We start from the raw sequence: 18,653 nt of genomic DNA, 5'->3' as shown, positions 1-18,653 counted from the left end.
TGTATAAAAAAAAAGCTTATCATAAATAAGTCGCGGCGAGTATAATTCATGGTTTATGGTGATTTTTGAACACAAAGGTATCAATTTCTGCAGACGAATCTGGGGAGACAGAGACACCTGACACGACTCTCCTTCCTGACGAGAGAGAGAGAGAGACGGGGGGGGCATGAAAGGGGTTTGATTTTTGAATGCGATCTTCATTTGTAAAAATCTCTATCTGCGTGTCCTCGCCTTGTCTGCGACCCCAGAAAGAATAAAAAAAAAACAAAGAGAATTCAGCCACCATTTCTCCTTCTTCTTCTTCGTCCCCTTCACTTGTCCTGCCATTTTCTTTTTCTAGCTATTTTCCAACCCCAACAAAAAAGAAAAAAGAAAATGAAAGAGGAGTTTGACCAGTGAGAGTCCACCCTTTCCGCCTCCAAACGAAACAAAAAAAACCAGGTGTGCCCCTCCCCCCTTCTGGCTCTAAAGTGCTCCCTCTGTCGTTTTCTTGAGCAACCACCACACAGTCTCTCTCTCCCCTGCTTCCAGCTCAAAAACCACTCCCTTCTCTTGCTGATCCCGCAAGAGTTCAGCCTTCCTTCAGAGAGCGATAGAGAGAGAGAGAGAGAGAGAGAGAGAGAGGGGGGGGAGGTTTGAAGATGAAGCTACAGTGGGTTTCTTTGCTCAGGAAGAAAGAAGGCATTTTTTGGGTTCCCGAGCCTTAAAGGTTGGAGCTTGACGCAGGTATGCGCTTGCTTACTTGGAAAAGTCATTCCTTTGTGGAAGTGTCGAGAAATGCTTTTTCTTTTCTTTTCTTTTCTTCTTTTCTTCTTATGCAGATCAATTAGATACCTTGTGTTTGTTGATCTCACCGTGTTGGCATTTGCCATGACAGATTTCGTCCGCCAGATACTTCAGTCGGTGCTTTTGATTTCATCTCACAGGCTTCTCTGGGTGTTGAAGAAAGTCAAAGCAATTTGAGCCGAGGTAACATGGTCTTTCACATTTATTGCTCTGAATTTTCTAATGATGACAATTATTAGGATTTATTATTGTTATTTCTTCTTCCTTTTTATGTGGGGTTGGTTTACTTGAGCTAAATTTAAATACACTCTATACAACTGTCGATGGAGACTTCTACCTTCTCTTCAAAGCAAAGCCCCCTTCTCTCTCTCTCTTTGTGAGTAGCTAGCTGTATTTTGTTAGGTTGGACTGGCAATTAAGCTAAAAATCCAAACTTTCTCGTGTTTGTGAGAAATAATGAGGTCCCAAGTAAGAAAAATCTCTGTCCAAAACCAAGAAAAGAAAAGTTGGATGCCCAGTTCGAACGTCTTTATGGTTGAAAAGTGAAGTTCCAATCTTCATTCTCACATTAGCATAATAACCCTTTAAAAGTTGCGGAATCACTTTTTTCTCACAGTGAATTAGGACAAAGTTTTCCACGAAGCAGCATGCTGTGATATGTGAGTAATAGTCATCTTCCGCCTTCTTAATTGGACGGCAGCCCTTGGCCCTTGAAAAGTCCAAGCCTTTCGTTTTCACCAACAGTGTTATAGCAAGCTTCATGTTGTTCTTACTGATTTACTCGTCATTTGCATTGATAGCACTTGAAAAGTAAGTGAAAGGACTCGTGGGGCATCTTTAGGTACTTGTATTTTATTGGTGGGGGCATTTCTCCTTTTTTTTCCTTTCTTTTTTGCAGTATACAAGCATTCTGTGATCATACAAGATTCTCGAAGCAATTGATGTTAACTTATTTGCTATTACCTATTATATTTTAAATTCTCATTAATATTGATGATTGCAACTGCTCCACTGCCTTTATATTTTATATATGCAAGTGTCTTTTCTTTTAGCATTTCTCTCATCCGGGTCGATCTCTTAGAAGCTCTCGTCTGTTTCTCCCACTTCCAGTTGCTAAGAAAACCTCTGGCGATCGATTTTGGTCAATACCCAATTCACAAATCATGGTGGAGGATTCACCGAATGAAGTCCCAGAAGATTTGCACTCTACAGAAGATTGGCTAATTCATTCACAGGAGCTTGTTCCATTGACACTGAGTAAGGCGAGGGAAGTGAAGGGGTTTCCTAGCAGGTGGAAGATGATAATTTCCAAGTTGGAGCAGATCCCGTCATGTTTATCAGACCTCTCGAGCCATCCTTGCTTCACGAAGAACACACTTTGCAAAGAACAGTTGCAGGCAGTTTCGGAAACACTGAGGGAATCGATCGAATTGGCAGAATTGTGCTTGAAAGAAAAGTATGAAGGAAAACTGAGGATGCAGAGCGATCTAGACTCTTTAGCAGGGAAATTGGACTTGAATTTCAGGGATTGTGGGCTTTTGATCAAAACCGGTGTGCTTGGTGAGGCTACAGTCCCACCATCCATGCCCAGTACTTCAACAGAATCTGAGGCTTTATCTTGTAGCAATATTAGGGAGCTGCTTGCTAGGCTTCAGATTGGACACTTGGAGGCAAAGCATAAAGCCCTGGACAATTTAGTAGAAATGCTGAGAGAGGACGAGAAAAATGTTTTGGCTACATTGGGAAGGAGCAATATTGCTGCCATAGTGCAATTACTTACCGCAACATCTCCTCGCATTCGTGAAAAAACTGTCACCGTTATATGCTTGCTGGCTGAATCTGGCAGTTGCGAGAATTGGCTTGTGGCAGAAGGCGTATTGCCCCCTCTCATGAGGCTTCTTGAGTCGGGCAGTACGGTCGGGAAAGAGAAGGCAGCCATTTCTTTGCAGAGCCTGTCAATGTCTGCAGAAACAGCCCGGGCCATTGTCGGGCATGGCGGGGTGCGCCCCCTGATCGAAATTTGTCGAGCTGGTGATTCTGTCTCCCAGGCTGCAGCTGCCAGTACTTTGAAGAGCATATCAGCTGTCCCTGACGTCCGGCAAACTCTGGCTGAGGAAGGCATTGTGAAGGTCATGATTGATCTCCTTGATCGCGGAATTCTACTTGGATCCAAAGAATACGCGGCAGAGTGCTTGCAGAACCTGACTGTGAGCAATGAGAATTTAAGGAGAAGCGTTGTATCGGAGGGTGGGGTTCGAAGCCTGCTGGCTTATCTTGATGGTCCATTGCCTCAGGAATCTGCGGTCGGGGCGTTGAGGAACTTGGTGGGGTCCATCTCAGTCGAAACCCTAGTATCTCTTGGTTTTCTTCCCCGCATGGCTCACGTGCTTAAGTCAGGGTCACCAGGTGCGCAGCAAGCAGCTGCTTCGGCCATTTGCAGGGCGTGCAGCTCTGCTGAGATGAAAAAATTGGTGGGTGAAGCTGGGTGCATTCCTCTGCTCGTGAAATTGCTTGATGCAAAATTGAACAGCGGGAGGGAGGTTGCAGCACAAGCAATCTCATGCTTGATGACAGTTTCACAGAACTGTAGAGAGGTCAAGAAAGATGAGAAAAGCGTGCCTGGTTTGGTCCAACTGCTCGATCCGAGTCCCCAGAACACTGCAAAAAAGTATGCTGTTTCCTGCTTAATGAGTCTTTCCTCCAGTAAGAAATGTAAGAAGTTGATGATCTCCTATGGAGCGATCGGGTATCTGAAGAAGCTTAATGAAATGGATGTTCCAGGAGCCAAGAAACTGCTCGAGCGTTTGGAGAAAGGGAAGCTGAGGAGTATGTTTAGTCGGAAATAGGAGAGAAACGCATTGATCCCTCTGTACATTTTAGGTTCTCCTTATTTACGATAAATGTTTCATTGTCTGGATGAAATGGAGTAGTTGATGGATCTGAACTGCAACGCGCAAGCCTGTTAATACATGGAATACCGTTACATAAAGCTAATATTTCTGCTTTTTTCAACTGTGTACATACAGCGGCTGCCTGTGATATTCTCGAGCTTTTTTCTTGATCTGCTACTTTTCCTGTTCTGCAATTCTCCCTCTTATTTTTTGTATCGTCGATATCTGAGACAACTTTCTATATGACAGATTTCTGCTGCTTTGTTTTGTGGCAAAATTCAGGAACAGGTTGTGTAATGAAGAGAAAGTAATGAGCTCTTCCTTTCGAAATTTGCTTTATCCTCTCACCTATTTTTCCAGCATACGATAGTTGGTCATTATCTTTTTTGGGCTGTTAGAACTTAGAATTGGCCAATTCAGATGAGCGTTAAAGGCAACAAAATTGGATGTGCCAAGATGACTAAAAGCTAAATTACACAGCTTTAGATCAGTTGGTTGAAGTGTAATGGTGACTTGACCCCCCATCTTAATTTGGCAATGAACAGAGACGCAAGACGACTTAGACACGGCTGTGATTGATTAATCATCATATATTAAGAATATCTTAAATGAATTCCAATGGTACTCCATTTAGAACTCTTGTGAACCATTAGGAGAAGTGTGTGGAACAGACAAATGACATCATCCTTCAGGTAGTATTTAAAATGTTGAGTGTGGAAGCTGATTGAGAATTCCTTTATCACCTCACTACTACACAGGAAAGGAGAAACAATATGGAAGGAGAACATCGTGAGCACTGACCAGCTTGCAGCTTGCTTGTGAAAAGTTGGATGGGGATCCACTTTTTAACATTTCATGCAAGTGGGCCTTGATTTGGACTTTCTTTATTGAGAATTACTTTGTGAAAGCCCAGAGTTTTGGACAGTGAAGTGCGGATTTGTGGGCTTTTGTCCAATCTGATGGGTTCTTCTGATGGAATATGCCAAAATCTCTCAAAATCACAAAAAACACAAATATACTCAAGAAACAAAACAGGGTTAAGTCAGCAGCTAATAAGCCCGACTTGTGCGTGTGGTGGGCTCACTGATGGAAGAACTCAATCCGTTCTAGTTATTTCTGGTTCTTCTGATAAAACAAAAATAAAAGAGAGGCAGATAATTGGAATAATAATAGTAAGCAAGAATTTTGAAAGGAAAGAACGGAAGAAGATTGGCTAATTGGTGGGTGTGGTGGTGTTTGTATTTTGATGAAATAGTTTTGTTTGTTTGTTTTGGTTTCTGAGGACCAAACAAGCCTTTATCACAGCCTATCGCCAAAACAGAGCAACGACAGCTTCAACTGCTGACCCACACACACAACTTCTCTCTCATTTTATTTCATCTCCTCCTGGTTTAGAGCGATAGAGAAGCGCAGAGAAAAGTGCACCACAATTTTGGTGCTTTTCAAGCCTAATCATCAAATTCAGCTCTCGCTTTGGTGCTCCTCCTCTTTCTATCTCTCCAACCCCTTCCCCCTTCCCTCTCTCCCTCTCTCTCTCTCTCTGCATTTTAATGTACAACTACAAGCTAATTGCTAAGAAAAGATAGAACAGCGAGAGAACCCAATTCATTGATTAAGATCCCACCCTTGTTTAGGTATAAAAGACGACTCTTCTGTTATCAAGTTGTGGACTTTTGAGGATCATTTGCTGCTTTATTTTCTGGTTTGTTTTAGTCAGCCTAGCTGATACATGTCTTTAGGTTGGCAGTTTGCATTCTAATCATTTTCTCTTCATGGTATTATGTTCATTGTAAAAGCAGGATATAACAATGAGTCAAACTTTGAATTCCTCGTGTATTGCGATCGAGCGTTCTTGGTTGCATGAGTCCATTCAATTTAGTTGGTTTTGCCTAATGTTCATACAGTCAATCAGCCCCTAAATCATTACAAAGTCCGCTTGATGGATAAACATCTATGTTTAGATTTTGGTTAAGTGGATGAATAATTCTAAGCACAGAAAGATTGACGAAACCCTTGAAGGAACTTTGTCCTTATTTTTTAGAAGCGTTTCTCCTCTGTTGTCTGCTAAATGGAACCTATAGTTATTGCTTTTTATAGATGCCTTTTGAATTATATCCTTTCTTTTGCTTTTACTTGTATTCAAGGGATATATAGCTTATCCGAACTGAACTTTTTCAAAGAGAAGGAATTTTGGTATGTTGACATGATTAACCGCGGTACCTTTCGCTCACAGGTAGGCTGGTCTATAAGATGAGTTCCGTTGATGTCGTGCGAGCAGAACTTGCTCTCGCTGTTCTCTATTTGAACAAGGCTGAAGCGAGGGACAAGATATGCAGAGCCATACAATATGGCTCAAGATTTGTGAGTAAAGGAGAGCCAGGTACAGCTCAAAATGTCGAGAAAACGACCACCTTGGCACGGAAGGTCTTTCGTCTTTTTAAGGTTGTATACAGTAACAAACTTTCTAGTTTCTTTCGAATGCTCTAATTTCCCTTTTGCTAACCTTCACGAAATATGTGTTGTTTCCCCCATTTGCAGTTCATCAACGATCTCCATGCCCTTATAAGTCCAGCTCCTCGAGGAACGCCCCTTGCTCTTGTTTTGCTAGGAAAGGTCAATAGACTACTTCATCCTTGTCTCAAACCTCTCCCCAGTGTTTTTTAACTTCACGCTGTCTGATAAAATTGCTGCTTGGTTCCAGTCCAAAAATGCGCTATTGTCAACTTTCTTGTTCGTTGATCAAATTGTCTGGCTCGGTCGAACTGGCATCTACAAGGTATGCATGTTATCTTCTTGCTATTGAGCATTTTATATTGTCTTTCAAAAGTTCTATGATTTGAAAACAAAATGATATATCTTGTTTGACATAGAACAAAGAACGTGCTGAGCTCATGGGCCGCGTATCACTCTTCTGCTGGATGGGTTCCTCAGTATGTGCTACATTGGTCGAGGTATGTCTTTCTCCAATCTAGTGATGGCACTTCATCTTTTGGCTAATGTCTTACCCTCTCAAGGTCCATTCCAAAACTAAATCAAATCATTGCTTTATTACTTGTTTTTTTGTCACATGCATCAGCTTGGGGAGTTGGGAAGGCTTTCTGTATCAATGAAGAAGCTAGAGAAGGGTCTAAAGAAGGGTGAAAAGTATAAAGTAGGTCATAATGCTCTCTCACTTACTAACCCATTTGCCTTCTTGTTGCTGCCTCCGTCATGCTGGCAAAAGTACCTTCCCTTCTTGACACCTACTTCTGTGCAGAACGAACAATACTGTGCTAACTTTCAACAATCAAATGAGAGGTCTCTAGCCCTTATCAAGGCGGCCATGGATATAGTGGTTGCCGTGGGGCTACTTCAGTTGGCCCCTAAGAAGGTCACTCCTCGTGTAACCGGAGCTTTTGGATTTGTCACCTCCTTAATCACTTGTTATCAGGTAATTGTGAAGTCTGTGCCATCTTCTTGATGATGTCTCTCTTGCCACATTATCAAGTCTAATGGTCGCATAGTGCTTGTTGAGTTTGAGTATCTCATGCCTTGTCTTTTGCATCTTTTGACAAACATATGCTTCCAACTTTCTGATGATAAATCTGGTTATTTTGTGCAGTTGCTTCCATCACCACCCAAGTCGAAGACATCGTGAAGAAAGGAGTCCGTTAATTTAAGAGGCTTTCGTGTTGTAATCGTGATAACCACAGACACATCCATGTTGGTGTAAGCTTATCGGCAACATGCCAACTTGTATGGTGATAATTAAATACCTGCAATTATTTATCACCTTTATTACCCAGCAAATTCTGTTGTTCCTCTTGAAGTTGTGATGTTCTCCAATTTAATCATCTGCTAGTCAATGACCACGGCAATCTTTTCACTTGCTTAGTTCCAGAGACATTACATCCAATGACTAACCGAACCGCAGGACCGCCCATTTTTTCCATGCATTAGCACATAGCCTGATGCGTTACTAGCCAAAAAAAGGGGAAAGAATGTTTACGCTGAGTAGCAAGGCATAAGGAATGCGAATGGTCGGCACGATGTTATGCTGAGGATCTAATTCTGATCACTCTCTCTCAGAGTGGGTGAACAACTTAATTTACTATTGACACCAGTAGATTGCTCTGATCTCATAAGTTTGCGGCCGGTGATGCATGTTCTAGTTCTAATGTTGCTGAGAAATGCTTTCCTCTTGCTTAATGGACCATGAATGTTGGGCACCCCAGCCATATGGGTAATTGACGTTGACATCAATCAACTTGGCACTGTATGGTTCACCAACTTATGCTATTATTACTTCAGACCTCATACTTGGTCTTCAACCAGAAACGAATGAGGAATCCACCTCGATTTTTGAAGAGGATGCCTCAGAATATCTACCGCCTCTTTGCCAAATGATTTTCGAATGCAACTTTCAAAACGTTAATTTGACGAGTATAAAAATTACACAAATTAAACAAAAGCCCACCTGTACAAACTCCAAAAGAAACAACAGCTGCATTTGATTATTCTCGATTATCATCCTGTCGGATCAGATAGCAAAAGAGAAATGACAAAGGAGACGCAATCAAGTTGTATTACCCAATTCGACCGAATATACATATGAAGAGAAGTGGTCAATGTTAAATACTCCCTTTAGTCAAGAGAGGTCCATGACCAAAAAACAAAGACCTCTACTGGCATCTCCCTTTTTTAAAGGGTGAAGTAACATAAATGAGAAAACAAAGAACCGATTTGTCGCTGAAATCATGCAAACTCTTCATCTGAATCATCTTGCCCTTCGTCCCATATATCCTCGACATCTCTCACGTTACCACGAAGCATATTGAGTATGTGCTCCAAGTTTCTCACGCGTCTCTGCAGTTCCAAGCTGGAAATTCGACGAGGACTGCTTTCAGGTAAGCTTTCTTTTGTGTAACTAAGAGCCTTCAGAACAAACTTTCCAGATGGTTCGATTATGTCAACACCAAATGTAGGTGATAAAGGCCGCCCCAAAACTCGAACATGAGAGACACTGCAAGATGCCATAAGAAAAGTATCACATTGCGCCCCAAAACCTGTCACATCCTACTTTTCTGAGTCCTCAAAATATTTGAACCATCAGCATTTTACATTGCTTTAGCCCTAGCTATAGAAGCTTTTAAAATCTGGTCACACCACACAAAAGCTTTCCACCATAACCGACAAATACCTCAAATTTGATCAAATCATAAAATAAGTTCATGATACTAGCATATGGAAAAAGAAGGCGAAAATATGAAGTCAGACAATACCAAGTATCAAGCAAAGATCTTATTTAGAGCTCCTGAAATTAAAACAACAGTAACATGAGCACTCTTATGTACAATTAGTTCACTTTGTTTAAACATAAAGTTACTTACTGCCTTTCTTTATTAACTTTAAAAATTATGGGAAAATTTGAAATGGTTGCAAATGACCTTAAAAGCCCAAGTGTACAAATTTCTGAAGAATTCAAGATGTTCGATGTTAAATAAAAGTCAAACTGCATTAAAAAGTAAAAAGACAAGTAAAAGTTGCACCAAATGGGCACTTGAAATGCAAGATCTCTGTTGCCATTTCTTTAAATTTATAATGAGAGGAGGAAAAAAGAAATGGACCATCCACATGATTATAGAATGCAAAAATGACCATTGAAGAGCTCTTTCGTAATTTGTAGTTCTCATACAAGGCAAACAAACACTTCCGTCTTTCCATATGTAGGTAAGAATGTTGTTGATGAGCTATTCACTTCTATTATTCTATACACATGAGGATTTGCCAATGTTGACATTCATGCGCATGGGTTATATGATGGACTATGCATAATGTTAGAAGTGGAAAGTATAAGCAGGATATTCTAAAATTGCTCGTGTGAAAACAATGGAAGCTAAGACAGACAGAATAGATAGTTGCAGAAAAGAGTTTAAGCAACAAAGTAATCTGTCAAAAGGCCAAAAGTGTGCAGACAAACCAAATATAAAACAAGCCATCCATTTCCTGCCTCTGCACCCTGCCAAGCAGCTCGACAAGAAGGAATCCGCCTATACAAAGGACAGGCTTTGGAAACTTGAATTTCTGCAAACAGTTCTCCTATGAACGACAGAGATTACATGATCAGCAAAATAATAAAATCCTCCAAAGGAAAAGATTTCCCGTCAATCATGTCACATTCAAACCCTTGATTATTCAAGAGTGACAATGTCTCTGTACTCTAACTCCAAGGACGTTTCGTTTACAACTACTCTGACCATCATGTCATGGCAATCATTTATTTGTGGGCAATGCTAACAACAACTCTTAGTAGGTCTCTTAACACTTGCCGGGCTACTATTTCTCTTTCCTAAAAAAGAAAGAACTTTTCAAAGGACAAAAACTTCTGCTATTCAACAAAGCAAGACAGAAAGAAAAAAAAAATAGAAACTGATATCTTTGGATAATGATGACAATCTTAAGGTGAGGAACACTGTTAAAACACGTTACTGAAGTACACAAAAAGGGAATTAACAACTTTAAGGTCCTGTATTGTTCTTTCCCCATATAAGGAAGCAGGTGGAGAATTGAGGGTGTTCCTAAAACATAATGAAAGTAAAAAGAAAGTACACTGCATGTCTTACACAAAAAGAGAATTAACAACTTTATCCCAGTCCGCATTCTTCCAGGGGGCAGTAGAGACTAGTAGATGAAACAAAAAACACCATGTAGCAGGACCAAAAAGCCGCACTTGCCTGAGCCATGGGAAACTCTGGGGAAGTGTAAGTCCATACAAACTTATCATTTGTAGAATCATGACATGATTGATCGACCGAATCAAGATCCACTGAAGCTTTGGGATAACCCATCCGAAATCGCACAGATTTGGCCGAATATATAGGTAATCCTGTCTGGAAATAAGCTGCCCATGACAATAATTTAATTTATTTAAGATACAAATAAACACAAAAATCAACGAGAAGAGTGCAAAAAGAAATCAGGAAAAACCTTGAAAAGGTTGGATGTCGATCTCAGTAATAACACACAAATCACCAACCAGTTTGTAAATCAAAGTCTCAGGCACAGCAGGTTTCTTTTGTCCTTCACTGGACCAGTATGAGGCGATCCTTCCAACTCTATCTCTCATTTCCAAAGTATTATTAATACCTTCCTCCGGGAAATTATCAGTGCTGGAAGCGCTTATTGCATCTGAAATACACTCTCTGTCAACAATTGATCTACAACAATGAGACAGAAAACCATAGACCCTATGCTCCCTTTCCAGAACATCCCATTCTTTAGTGTTACTAGAACCAGTTTCAGCCTCAGTTTTGAAGGAGCAGCTTTCGGTGACATGATCAACTCCAGATAACTGAGGAAACATTCCGAGGCATAGTTGCTTGGAAAGACCATTGGAGACCACTGCATAAAGCCAAAAACCAAAACCATTCAATTGACAATATCGAGATCCGCAAACCCATTTAACATCCAAATATGAAGTCAAAGATCCATCATAATTGTTACTGCAACACATCAAAATGTGATGAATTCATTAATGACAATTAATTGATGAACAGTTGCTTCATAGAAAAAGATGCTGATAATCTAAATGGTCTTTCCAATTACTAATTAGAAAAATGGAATATAATCATGTCAATGCATATCCAGAAAGCTTAGATAAACAGAGCAATAGCTTAAAACTAAGTTCCAAGCTCCCCATGAAATTAATTGTATTATTTCCCGAAAACCCATGTCAAAATATAAATCAGCCTCTTCTCAATGAACCCCTTTGCATTACAAAGCATATGCTCCAAAGTTGCCAGAACACATTGTATTTCATGCAGATTCACAATGCACTACAGAAGCACGAAGCAATAAAAGTCATCTATGGTAAAGCAACTCTCTTTAAAATGTAATTCAGCTGAATGTCCACACTCATCAGCCAGGCACTATTGATAGAAAATCCATGTCCAACGAGTTGGCATAAAACTTCATTTTCAGAATGAACTTGCTGATCCATGTAACTTCATCAGCTACATACTATTGCTATAGTGAGTACAATTCAATCACACCAAAAAGAGCTACTTTAGCATCGTCTTCCTTACATAAAAGAGAAACAATAATGTACATATAATCCAATTAAGGAGAGCTAGACATATTCTTCCATGCATGAAAGATAACTAAACTGATGGAAAGAATCAGAGATAACAACATCAAAGGAAACTAGCTTTATCCTCGAACTTCATCAGCATACCAAATCCGTGCCAAGAACGCGAAACGCAGCTAGCTCGAGCGATATCGCAAGGGTCGCCCAAACTCAGAAGTATCTTGAATGACATGTCCAATCCCAGTATTGGCACGAAATCCACAGAGGGATCCATTTCTGCTAGTGTAAGCAAGCTCCAGATGCCTTCTTGAAACTCAAAACCTACCTTAGCATCACAATCAAATCACCCTTAGAATACAAAAAAAATAGGACATTTAAGACCACCGAATGCATCAAGGTGCAAAATTTACAGTTAATTAACGATTCAACTCAGCACAATTAAACGAAAAATTTAGAGCTTATACCTCTTTACATAAAAGAAAATCAAGCGAATTGGAGTCGAAAATGAACAAAAATTCCCCCATGAACTGTTAATTTCGTTATACTATAAACACTTGGCCAGGCTATTTTTCTTGTTTCTGAATTTCCAATCAAATGCATAACTCACGGAACCATAAAATGCCCTCGAATCGAATTTACTCTGGGGAAAACTCCGACCGAGGAAATCACATTAAAAAAGAAAAAAAAACAAACGCAAAGTTCATCCTTTTTCTCCCAATTCCACAACCACGAATTCCACAAAATCAAAATTTGAAGACGAGAAATCAACCCCAACCAACATTCCAGAATCCCAATCAAACGCGAAATTCAGCAATTCGAAGCCGGGAAAAAAACCGGCGCCAAATTCGCAGTTCGCGGACGAACGAAATCCTATCGGAATTCAGCGACCGGAGCGCCGACCGAATCAGCGAGCGGAAGAAAACCCCGATTGCCGACGGACAAGAGGGACGCGAGGAATTCCAACCTTCGGCTGCCGATGCGCAGGAGCCTCATCGACGTCGTCCAAACCCTAAGATCGCCGAGAAGATACGCAGAGCGCGTGCCGCTGCCGGTGCTCGCGACGATGATACCTGCGAGAACGAGCGAGAGAGAGAGAGAGAGTGATGAAGGAAATGGCTGATCTCGAGCGAGGCCAATTTTTAAACAACGAAGCTTCGAACTCATTTTCGTTTTTCTTAAAATAATTTTTTGTTTTTTTTTTTTCTGGGGGGGTCGAGTATAAAATTTGTTTTCTTTAATTGAACATTTCAGGTCTCGTCTGTTTGCGTGTGTTTTGAGAAGAAAAAAATATATATAACGATCGCGATGGAAATTTTTTTTTTTTTAAAGTGAGGTTTTGCAAGGAAAAAAACAAGCATTTTCCACGGATGTTTCAGAACGATTTGATGAGTAGGTCGTTCGTTTCAAACATATTAAGAAATGGTCGTTTGTTATGATCCGCTCCTGAACAGAATCGGTTGGTCACGTTGCTTTATTCTTACTTCGGATAAAAAATTGGATGGAACTTATCCCATTAGGTATTGTGGATTATCCCTAAAAAAACGAATTTAATATTTATTTTTTTGCGAAATTAATGCCGGAAGTGAATAAGGACTCGTTCGGCACCGAAAAGTGAAGACCTCACGTACCGTTCCGACTCGTTTCTTGGTGAAAGGCGGATGATTCAAAATTATTTTATTCGTGCGGTAATAATGCACCGGAGAAATTACTGTATTGAATATATACGTTCCAACTAAGGTTTGATGGGCTCGATTCGATGAAGCATAAGTCCAGCATAAATCAGATTGTAAAGTTAAAAATAAGTGGCAAAGTTATTGGGAAATGATGACTTGCTAAGGATTTTTCCGTGTAGATTGTATGACATGTTGAATATCCTAGGCAAATGTAATAATTGGGTTTAGCATTCCTGATGTGGATTAGAGATAATCGGTTCTCGATCCAGTCCGGTTCCACTTGAGATCTTAGGAGGACCGGTCCCCGATTTCTGGAACTCGGAACAGGACCGAACCATTTGGGGACCAGAGACCAGTCACTTGTGCAACATCAAAGCAGACCACGAATGCACAAATGCTGATGGCCTCAAAGGTGAAAGCTCCAACCAAGATTCTTCAGAAAAGGAGAGCTAACAAGAGACTACTATGCCAAAATACTCTTCATATGACCAATTTCATCGCGCATGTGGAAAGGACAAAGAAATAGTTACATAGTATTGCACAGAAAGTTGATTATGGAAGGGAGAGGAGCAAGATCAAAGTATATACATACATGGACAATGGACACAGTAAGCTTCATGATCCAATCAAAACTAGCTCTACAGTTTGCCCGAAACTATGTACTATCGCATGCTTCTCCATGTCATTTCGATACTCGCACTACGTCAATGAATTAATCAATTTCCGAACACTACTAGGACATATCAAAACGCAGTCCACGCAGAGACCGCCTTTGGTGTGAGTGCAGTCGATTTGGGTCATTGAAAATCTGATCTTCATCGATGTGTCAGGGTTCATGACGACAAAGTCTCCCATGTGGTAATGGATCCAGTTCCCAGGATTGTCCACGTGGCACTGGGACACGACACGCTGCCCATCGGAAGTTGTGAGATGGAAGTGGACGGGTTTTATGTCCCAGCCGTGGACGTGCTCGGGATTACATACACGGCGGCCCAGTCTCTTGGTTGACTTACCGAGCTGGACTCTGAAGAAGACGCTGTACGTCCCTGCGGGAAATGGAAATTCCAACTCTCCATCTACTTCAAACCACCAGATTTGCTGAAGATATGCAACCGTATGGAATCTGCGTGTAACAAGCAGGGAAAGATAATAAGATTAGATCATTCCAAGATATAAATATATGATGCAAAGCAGAGGGAACATTTACTAAAGCAAATCTTCGCACACTAGCTTACTCGCCAATCACCACCAATTATAAATTTTCGGTGAATGTGTGAATAAATAACTTCAAATTATAAGATAATACTTTGCCGTTTATCCTCCAAAGATACTATTCCAATAACTAGTATTCACCAAACTTTATGAAAGAAGAGATTCTTGCAGCCTTAATTGCATTTGAACATTTTCATTGCAATCTTCTTGCTCAATTCATGATATCATGCTGCTGGCAAGGAGCTGCATGTCATTGATGATATTTTAAAGAAGCTTCGCGGGTTATTGTAACAAATTCAATAATTAGAAGAAACTAATGCCCTGTGTAGTGCATCGCCAACCACTCTGCTCAGATAGTCACCATGCACTCTGCTCAGCTAGGGAACATTGCTTACAGGCTCATGTGGAAACGGAGAGCAGCTTTGCCATAAACAAGTCACACAAATAGAGAATATGTTGAAACAAGCAAATGCATTCCTCCTTGTCACCACCAAATCTTTTCAGAAACGTCGCTCTCCAAGTAATGTCTAGTACTACAGTACTAAGTTCCTATATGATCCAAAGTTCATCATCTTGGGTGTAATCATCTCACGGAAGTCTATGTACTGAACAAAACTTAGAGAGATTATTTGAAGCTCCGAAAACTGAGCACGCCAATATGTAGTACTCTAATCTTCCAGTATTTCCCAAGCACCTGGAAGAACATATTTTTGCCATGAATGATATCTAACTCATACAACATGCTGAGCAATTCTGATATCCCCTACCGGCATCGAAACGAAACCCGTTCACCTAATAATGAAAAAACCGATACGAGAAAAGGGCTGGCTGATTTGGTCCATCCAGGAGCAAAATGAGGAAAGACGTACCTAGATTCCTCGGTCGAAATGCGTTTCCAGTATCTTCGGTCATGTATTCCGGTGATCATCAAGGCCTTGGATGAAATCGACAGACAAACCCCGCCCGTCCTCTTATCCAGCCAAAATTCCTGCATTCCACACCCCCCGCAATCCACCAACGATCAGAAAAACGATAGCTAAATCATTAATTAAACTTTCCATTTCTTCCGATTCGATAAAATCCAATCCACCCCCACTTCAACTTATCCAAAGAAGAGTAAAGCAAGAATTTTTCTACGATCCCACAATTGAAATTGCCCAAGTTCCGACCAAAAAAACATAAACAAGGGCTGCTAACATCTTCTTCAATAAGGAACGACTGCGAACATCTCGAGACCCGGTAGTAGCGAGAAAAAAACGGAAAAAGAGAAGGAAAAGTTTCGCACCTTTGTACCGCCATCGAGAGCGCTAGGCCTGCAGAGTCGAGCGTAGATCTCCTTCTTGCCCAAGTTCAACACCTTGGGCTCCTCCAGCACCTTCTCCACGATCGCCCCGTAGTTCTCCGGCAGCTTCGACTCCCAGATGAAATCGGCGGAGGACGCCCCGCGGAAGGCCCGATTCAGCCGGGCGAGGCCGCAGATTTCGGGCGGGTCCAGGTGCACGAGCACCGACGCCACGCAGCTCTCCGGTATGTCGCCCAGCCTCGGCTTCGCCAGGGCGGCGTCTCCGTCCGAGCAGTCCGAGTCCGACGAGAACCCCGAGAAGCTCGCACCCATAAAAGACCAGAAGAAGAAGAAGAACCCTAGCAAATCGCGAGCGAGCTGCCTACCTCCCTCCTCGAACCGGGGCCCCAAAACGCGAGCTGGAAAAACGGGGGGCAAATGGAAAGAGGAGGGACAGGGACAGGGGGAAGACAGGGTTCACCGCCTGAACTTGAAACGGAAGGTGTGGATCTTCAGGGAGAGGGAGACCTCCATGTTGGAGCTCGAAGGATCCATCTTCGGGACTTGGTACTTGGTGTGCGTGAACTGTTGAGGGATGAGGGGAGGTTGGGGATTTTTCTACCCTCGCGAGTAGAACGAAAGGACCCGACGTTGACCTGGTGTTAGAGATAGAGAGAGTGGGAAGGGTGGAAATAGCAATTCGAAGAGAGAGAAAGAGTGAGAGAGAGGGAGTTGGTGATTCAATACATTGGGAACAGCGTAGCTGTACGTGGGCGAGACTCGTATTTGTACGTTATCCACGGAATTTTTCACCCGGCTCAGCTCTATTTGGGTTTTTACGGTATAGTATATCTGAATTTTGCGAATCGACTAATCGCCACTAATGCGCACAAATCGTCCCGTCCACATGCATCAAATACGGAGTGACGGGTGTAGCTCTTGAGGATGTATATGAATGGGCAACCCTGCAATCGACATATAAAATATGCTAAATCCAGATCGCGCGAGCGAAAGATAACTTGTTCAGTGAATCGAGTAATGAGGTAAGCTCCTTTTAACTAATTGGACTATACATATCGCTTTTGTTGTCTATGTGTAGTTAAGTTCGCAAGATATTATAGTCTAAAATGGCAACTAATTTATAAAAGCAATGAGAATTCAAAACTTAGTAAGTTTCTTCATTATGTATTTACATATACTTCACAAACCCAAAAAAAAAATTACATATACTTTTATCTCCTTGTATAATGGAAAATTGGGATAAGTTAGTTATTTATGTCCTGGTATCATAAAATGAGATGGGTTTTCTTTTTTTCTTTTTTTCTCTGGAAGCCTAAATATAGTTAGATCGGGGCAATTTTCTTTTCTTGTTTTTTTGGTTAAATACACATTTTGTTATTATTATTTGCTGGGATATTGCTCTTTGCGACCAAATTAAAAGAAGGTACATGTATAATTAACAAAAAAGTATATTAGATGCTAAAAGTACTTGAGAGAGAGAGAGAGAGAGAGACATGGAGGGACCGGAGGGTATTAGGTGGGTACACTTTATACGCGTACACGTGTACACGTACGCGTACACATGTACACGCGCGCGCACGGCGCGCACGCGCGTACGCCCGCCCTTGCCGTTTTGTAGAGAGAGGAAAGGGTGCGCATGATAACCATTCTGTTCCGAATGAGTTCTGAACCGCAGGAAATAGATTTTCATTTACTGGTTCCTTGATGGTTACGAGAAAAAAACCCGTTTGATAACGACCAAAAATTTCTATTTCTGAAAAACCCGTTTCGATAACAAAGACAAAATTTCTATTTCTGAAACAAAAACCCGTTTGATAAACAACAGAAAATTCTATTTCCAGGCAAATCCATTTTTAGAAATGGAATAAAAATAATTAAAAAATCTGAAAAATTCATAAAAAATCTAAAAAAAATCAGAAAATCCCAAAAAATTGAAAAATTCCAGAAAAAATCATCAAAATGTCAAGAAAACAAAAAAAAATTCAGATTTCGGGAAAATAGAAAATTTGTTGAATTTTTTAAAAAAAAATCAAGAAATTAAAAATTTCTAAACTTCACGTGAATTACTTAGAATACTTGTAGCCACCCACTTTGAGTAAAATTTAAATTTTTGAGGTGCCCAAAAAAATAAAAAAAAATTTCAAAATTTCACAAAATGGCTTAGAATATCTTTGGCCACCCACTTTTTGAGTAAATTTTAATTTTTTGAGATACCCAAAAAAATTTAAAAAAATTAAAAATTTCAAAACTTGAATGGCTAGAATACTGTAATACCGGCCACCCACTTGAAAAATTTTAATTTTTGGAGGTGAAAAAAAAAAGCAAAAATAAAATTTCAAAACTTCACGTAATGACTTAGAATATATGTATGGCCATCCACTTTGAGTGAAATTTAAATTTTTTAGGTGAAAAAAACATAAAAATCAAAAATTTCAAAACTTCACGGAATGACTTACAATACTTACTACCCACTTTGAGTAAATTTAATTATTTTAGATGCCCAAATGGTATTTTTGATTTTTTTTTTTTTGGTTCCTAAAGAAAATTAAATTTCACTCAAAGTGAATGGCCACACGTATTCTAAGCCACTCTGTAAGTTTTGAAAATTTTTCTTTTTGCTTATTTTTATTTTTTTTTCGACACCTAAAAAAATTAAATTTCACTCAAAGTGGGTACACAAAGATTCTAAGCAATTATGTGAAGTTTTTATTTTTTATTTTTTT

At 40.4% G+C, this 18,653-nt stretch overlaps 4 protein-coding genes across 7 annotated transcripts; 2 read left to right on the top strand and 2 right to left on the bottom strand.

Annotated features, from left to right (window-relative positions):
* The first annotated feature begins 284 nt into the window (after positions 1-284).
* Positions 285-3,775, top strand: LOC115678186 (protein CELLULOSE SYNTHASE INTERACTIVE 1-like). Of its 2 annotated transcripts, XM_030601518.2 has the most exons (3): positions 285-726; positions 878-969; positions 1,897-3,775. In XM_030601518.2, exon 3 carries the CDS (start codon positions 1,950-1,952, stop codon positions 3,630-3,632), a length of 1,683 nt encoding a protein of 560 aa, XP_030457378.2. In that variant the 5' UTR covers positions 285-726; positions 878-969; positions 1,897-1,949; the 3' UTR covers positions 3,633-3,775. The 2 variants fall into 2 exon arrangements, with proteins under 2 accessions (XP_030457378.2, XP_030457379.2); XM_030601519.2 differs by lacking the exons at positions 285-726; positions 878-969 and adding an exon at positions 1,024-1,627.
* Positions 3,776-4,993: 1,218 nt separating this feature from the next.
* Positions 4,994-7,466, top strand: LOC115678188 (peroxisomal membrane protein 11D-like). 2 transcript variants are annotated; one of them, XM_030601526.2, is made up of 8 exons: positions 4,994-5,153; positions 5,911-6,119; positions 6,216-6,290; positions 6,379-6,453; positions 6,548-6,628; positions 6,754-6,828; positions 6,934-7,107; positions 7,279-7,466. In XM_030601526.2, the coding sequence occupies exons 2-8, from the start codon at positions 5,928-5,930 to the stop codon at positions 7,312-7,314; spliced, it is 708 nt and encodes a 235-aa protein (XP_030457386.1). In that variant the 5' UTR covers positions 4,994-5,153; positions 5,911-5,927; the 3' UTR covers positions 7,315-7,466. The 2 variants fall into 2 exon arrangements, with proteins under 2 accessions (XP_030457386.1, XP_056174267.1); XM_056318292.1 differs by lacking the exon at positions 4,994-5,153 and adding an exon at positions 5,161-5,311.
* Positions 7,467-8,140: 674 nt separating this feature from the next.
* LOC115678225 (F-box protein At4g00755) lies at positions 8,141-12,870 on the bottom strand. 2 transcript variants are annotated; one of them, XM_030601567.2, is made up of 6 exons: positions 12,707-12,870; positions 11,890-12,067; positions 10,644-11,057; positions 10,391-10,557; positions 9,637-9,755; positions 8,141-8,679 (listed from the first exon to the last, which is right to left on the bottom strand). In XM_030601567.2, the coding sequence occupies exons 2-6, from the start codon at positions 12,014-12,016 to the stop codon at positions 8,412-8,414; spliced, it is 1,095 nt and encodes a 364-aa protein (XP_030457427.2). In that variant the 5' UTR covers positions 12,017-12,067; positions 12,707-12,870; the 3' UTR covers positions 8,141-8,411. The 2 variants fall into 2 exon arrangements, with proteins under 2 accessions (XP_030457427.2, XP_056174266.1); XM_056318291.1 differs by having other exon boundaries at positions 11,890-12,063.
* A 1,019-nt stretch (positions 12,871-13,889) lies between these two features.
* On the bottom strand, positions 13,890-16,506 carry LOC115678181 (F-box protein PP2-A13). Its single transcript, XM_030601513.2, has 3 exons — positions 15,913-16,506; positions 15,497-15,615; positions 13,890-14,538 (listed from the first exon to the last, which is right to left on the bottom strand). The coding sequence occupies exons 1-3, from the start codon at positions 16,240-16,242 to the stop codon at positions 14,115-14,117; spliced, it is 873 nt and encodes a 290-aa protein (XP_030457373.1). The 5' UTR covers positions 16,243-16,506; the 3' UTR covers positions 13,890-14,114.
* Between the last annotated feature and the right edge of the window lie 2,147 nt (positions 16,507-18,653).

This window comes from Syzygium oleosum, unplaced genomic scaffold, assembly GCF_021117445.2.
Source record: "Syzygium oleosum isolate NSW1041296 unplaced genomic scaffold, Sole_v2.1 Sole_v2.15, whole genome shotgun sequence".
Classification (NCBI taxonomy): domain Eukaryota; kingdom Viridiplantae; phylum Streptophyta; class Magnoliopsida; order Myrtales; family Myrtaceae; genus Syzygium; species Syzygium oleosum.
The sequence above is the reverse complement of the archived record's forward strand: the minus strand, read 5'-3'. Positions and strand labels throughout refer to the sequence as shown.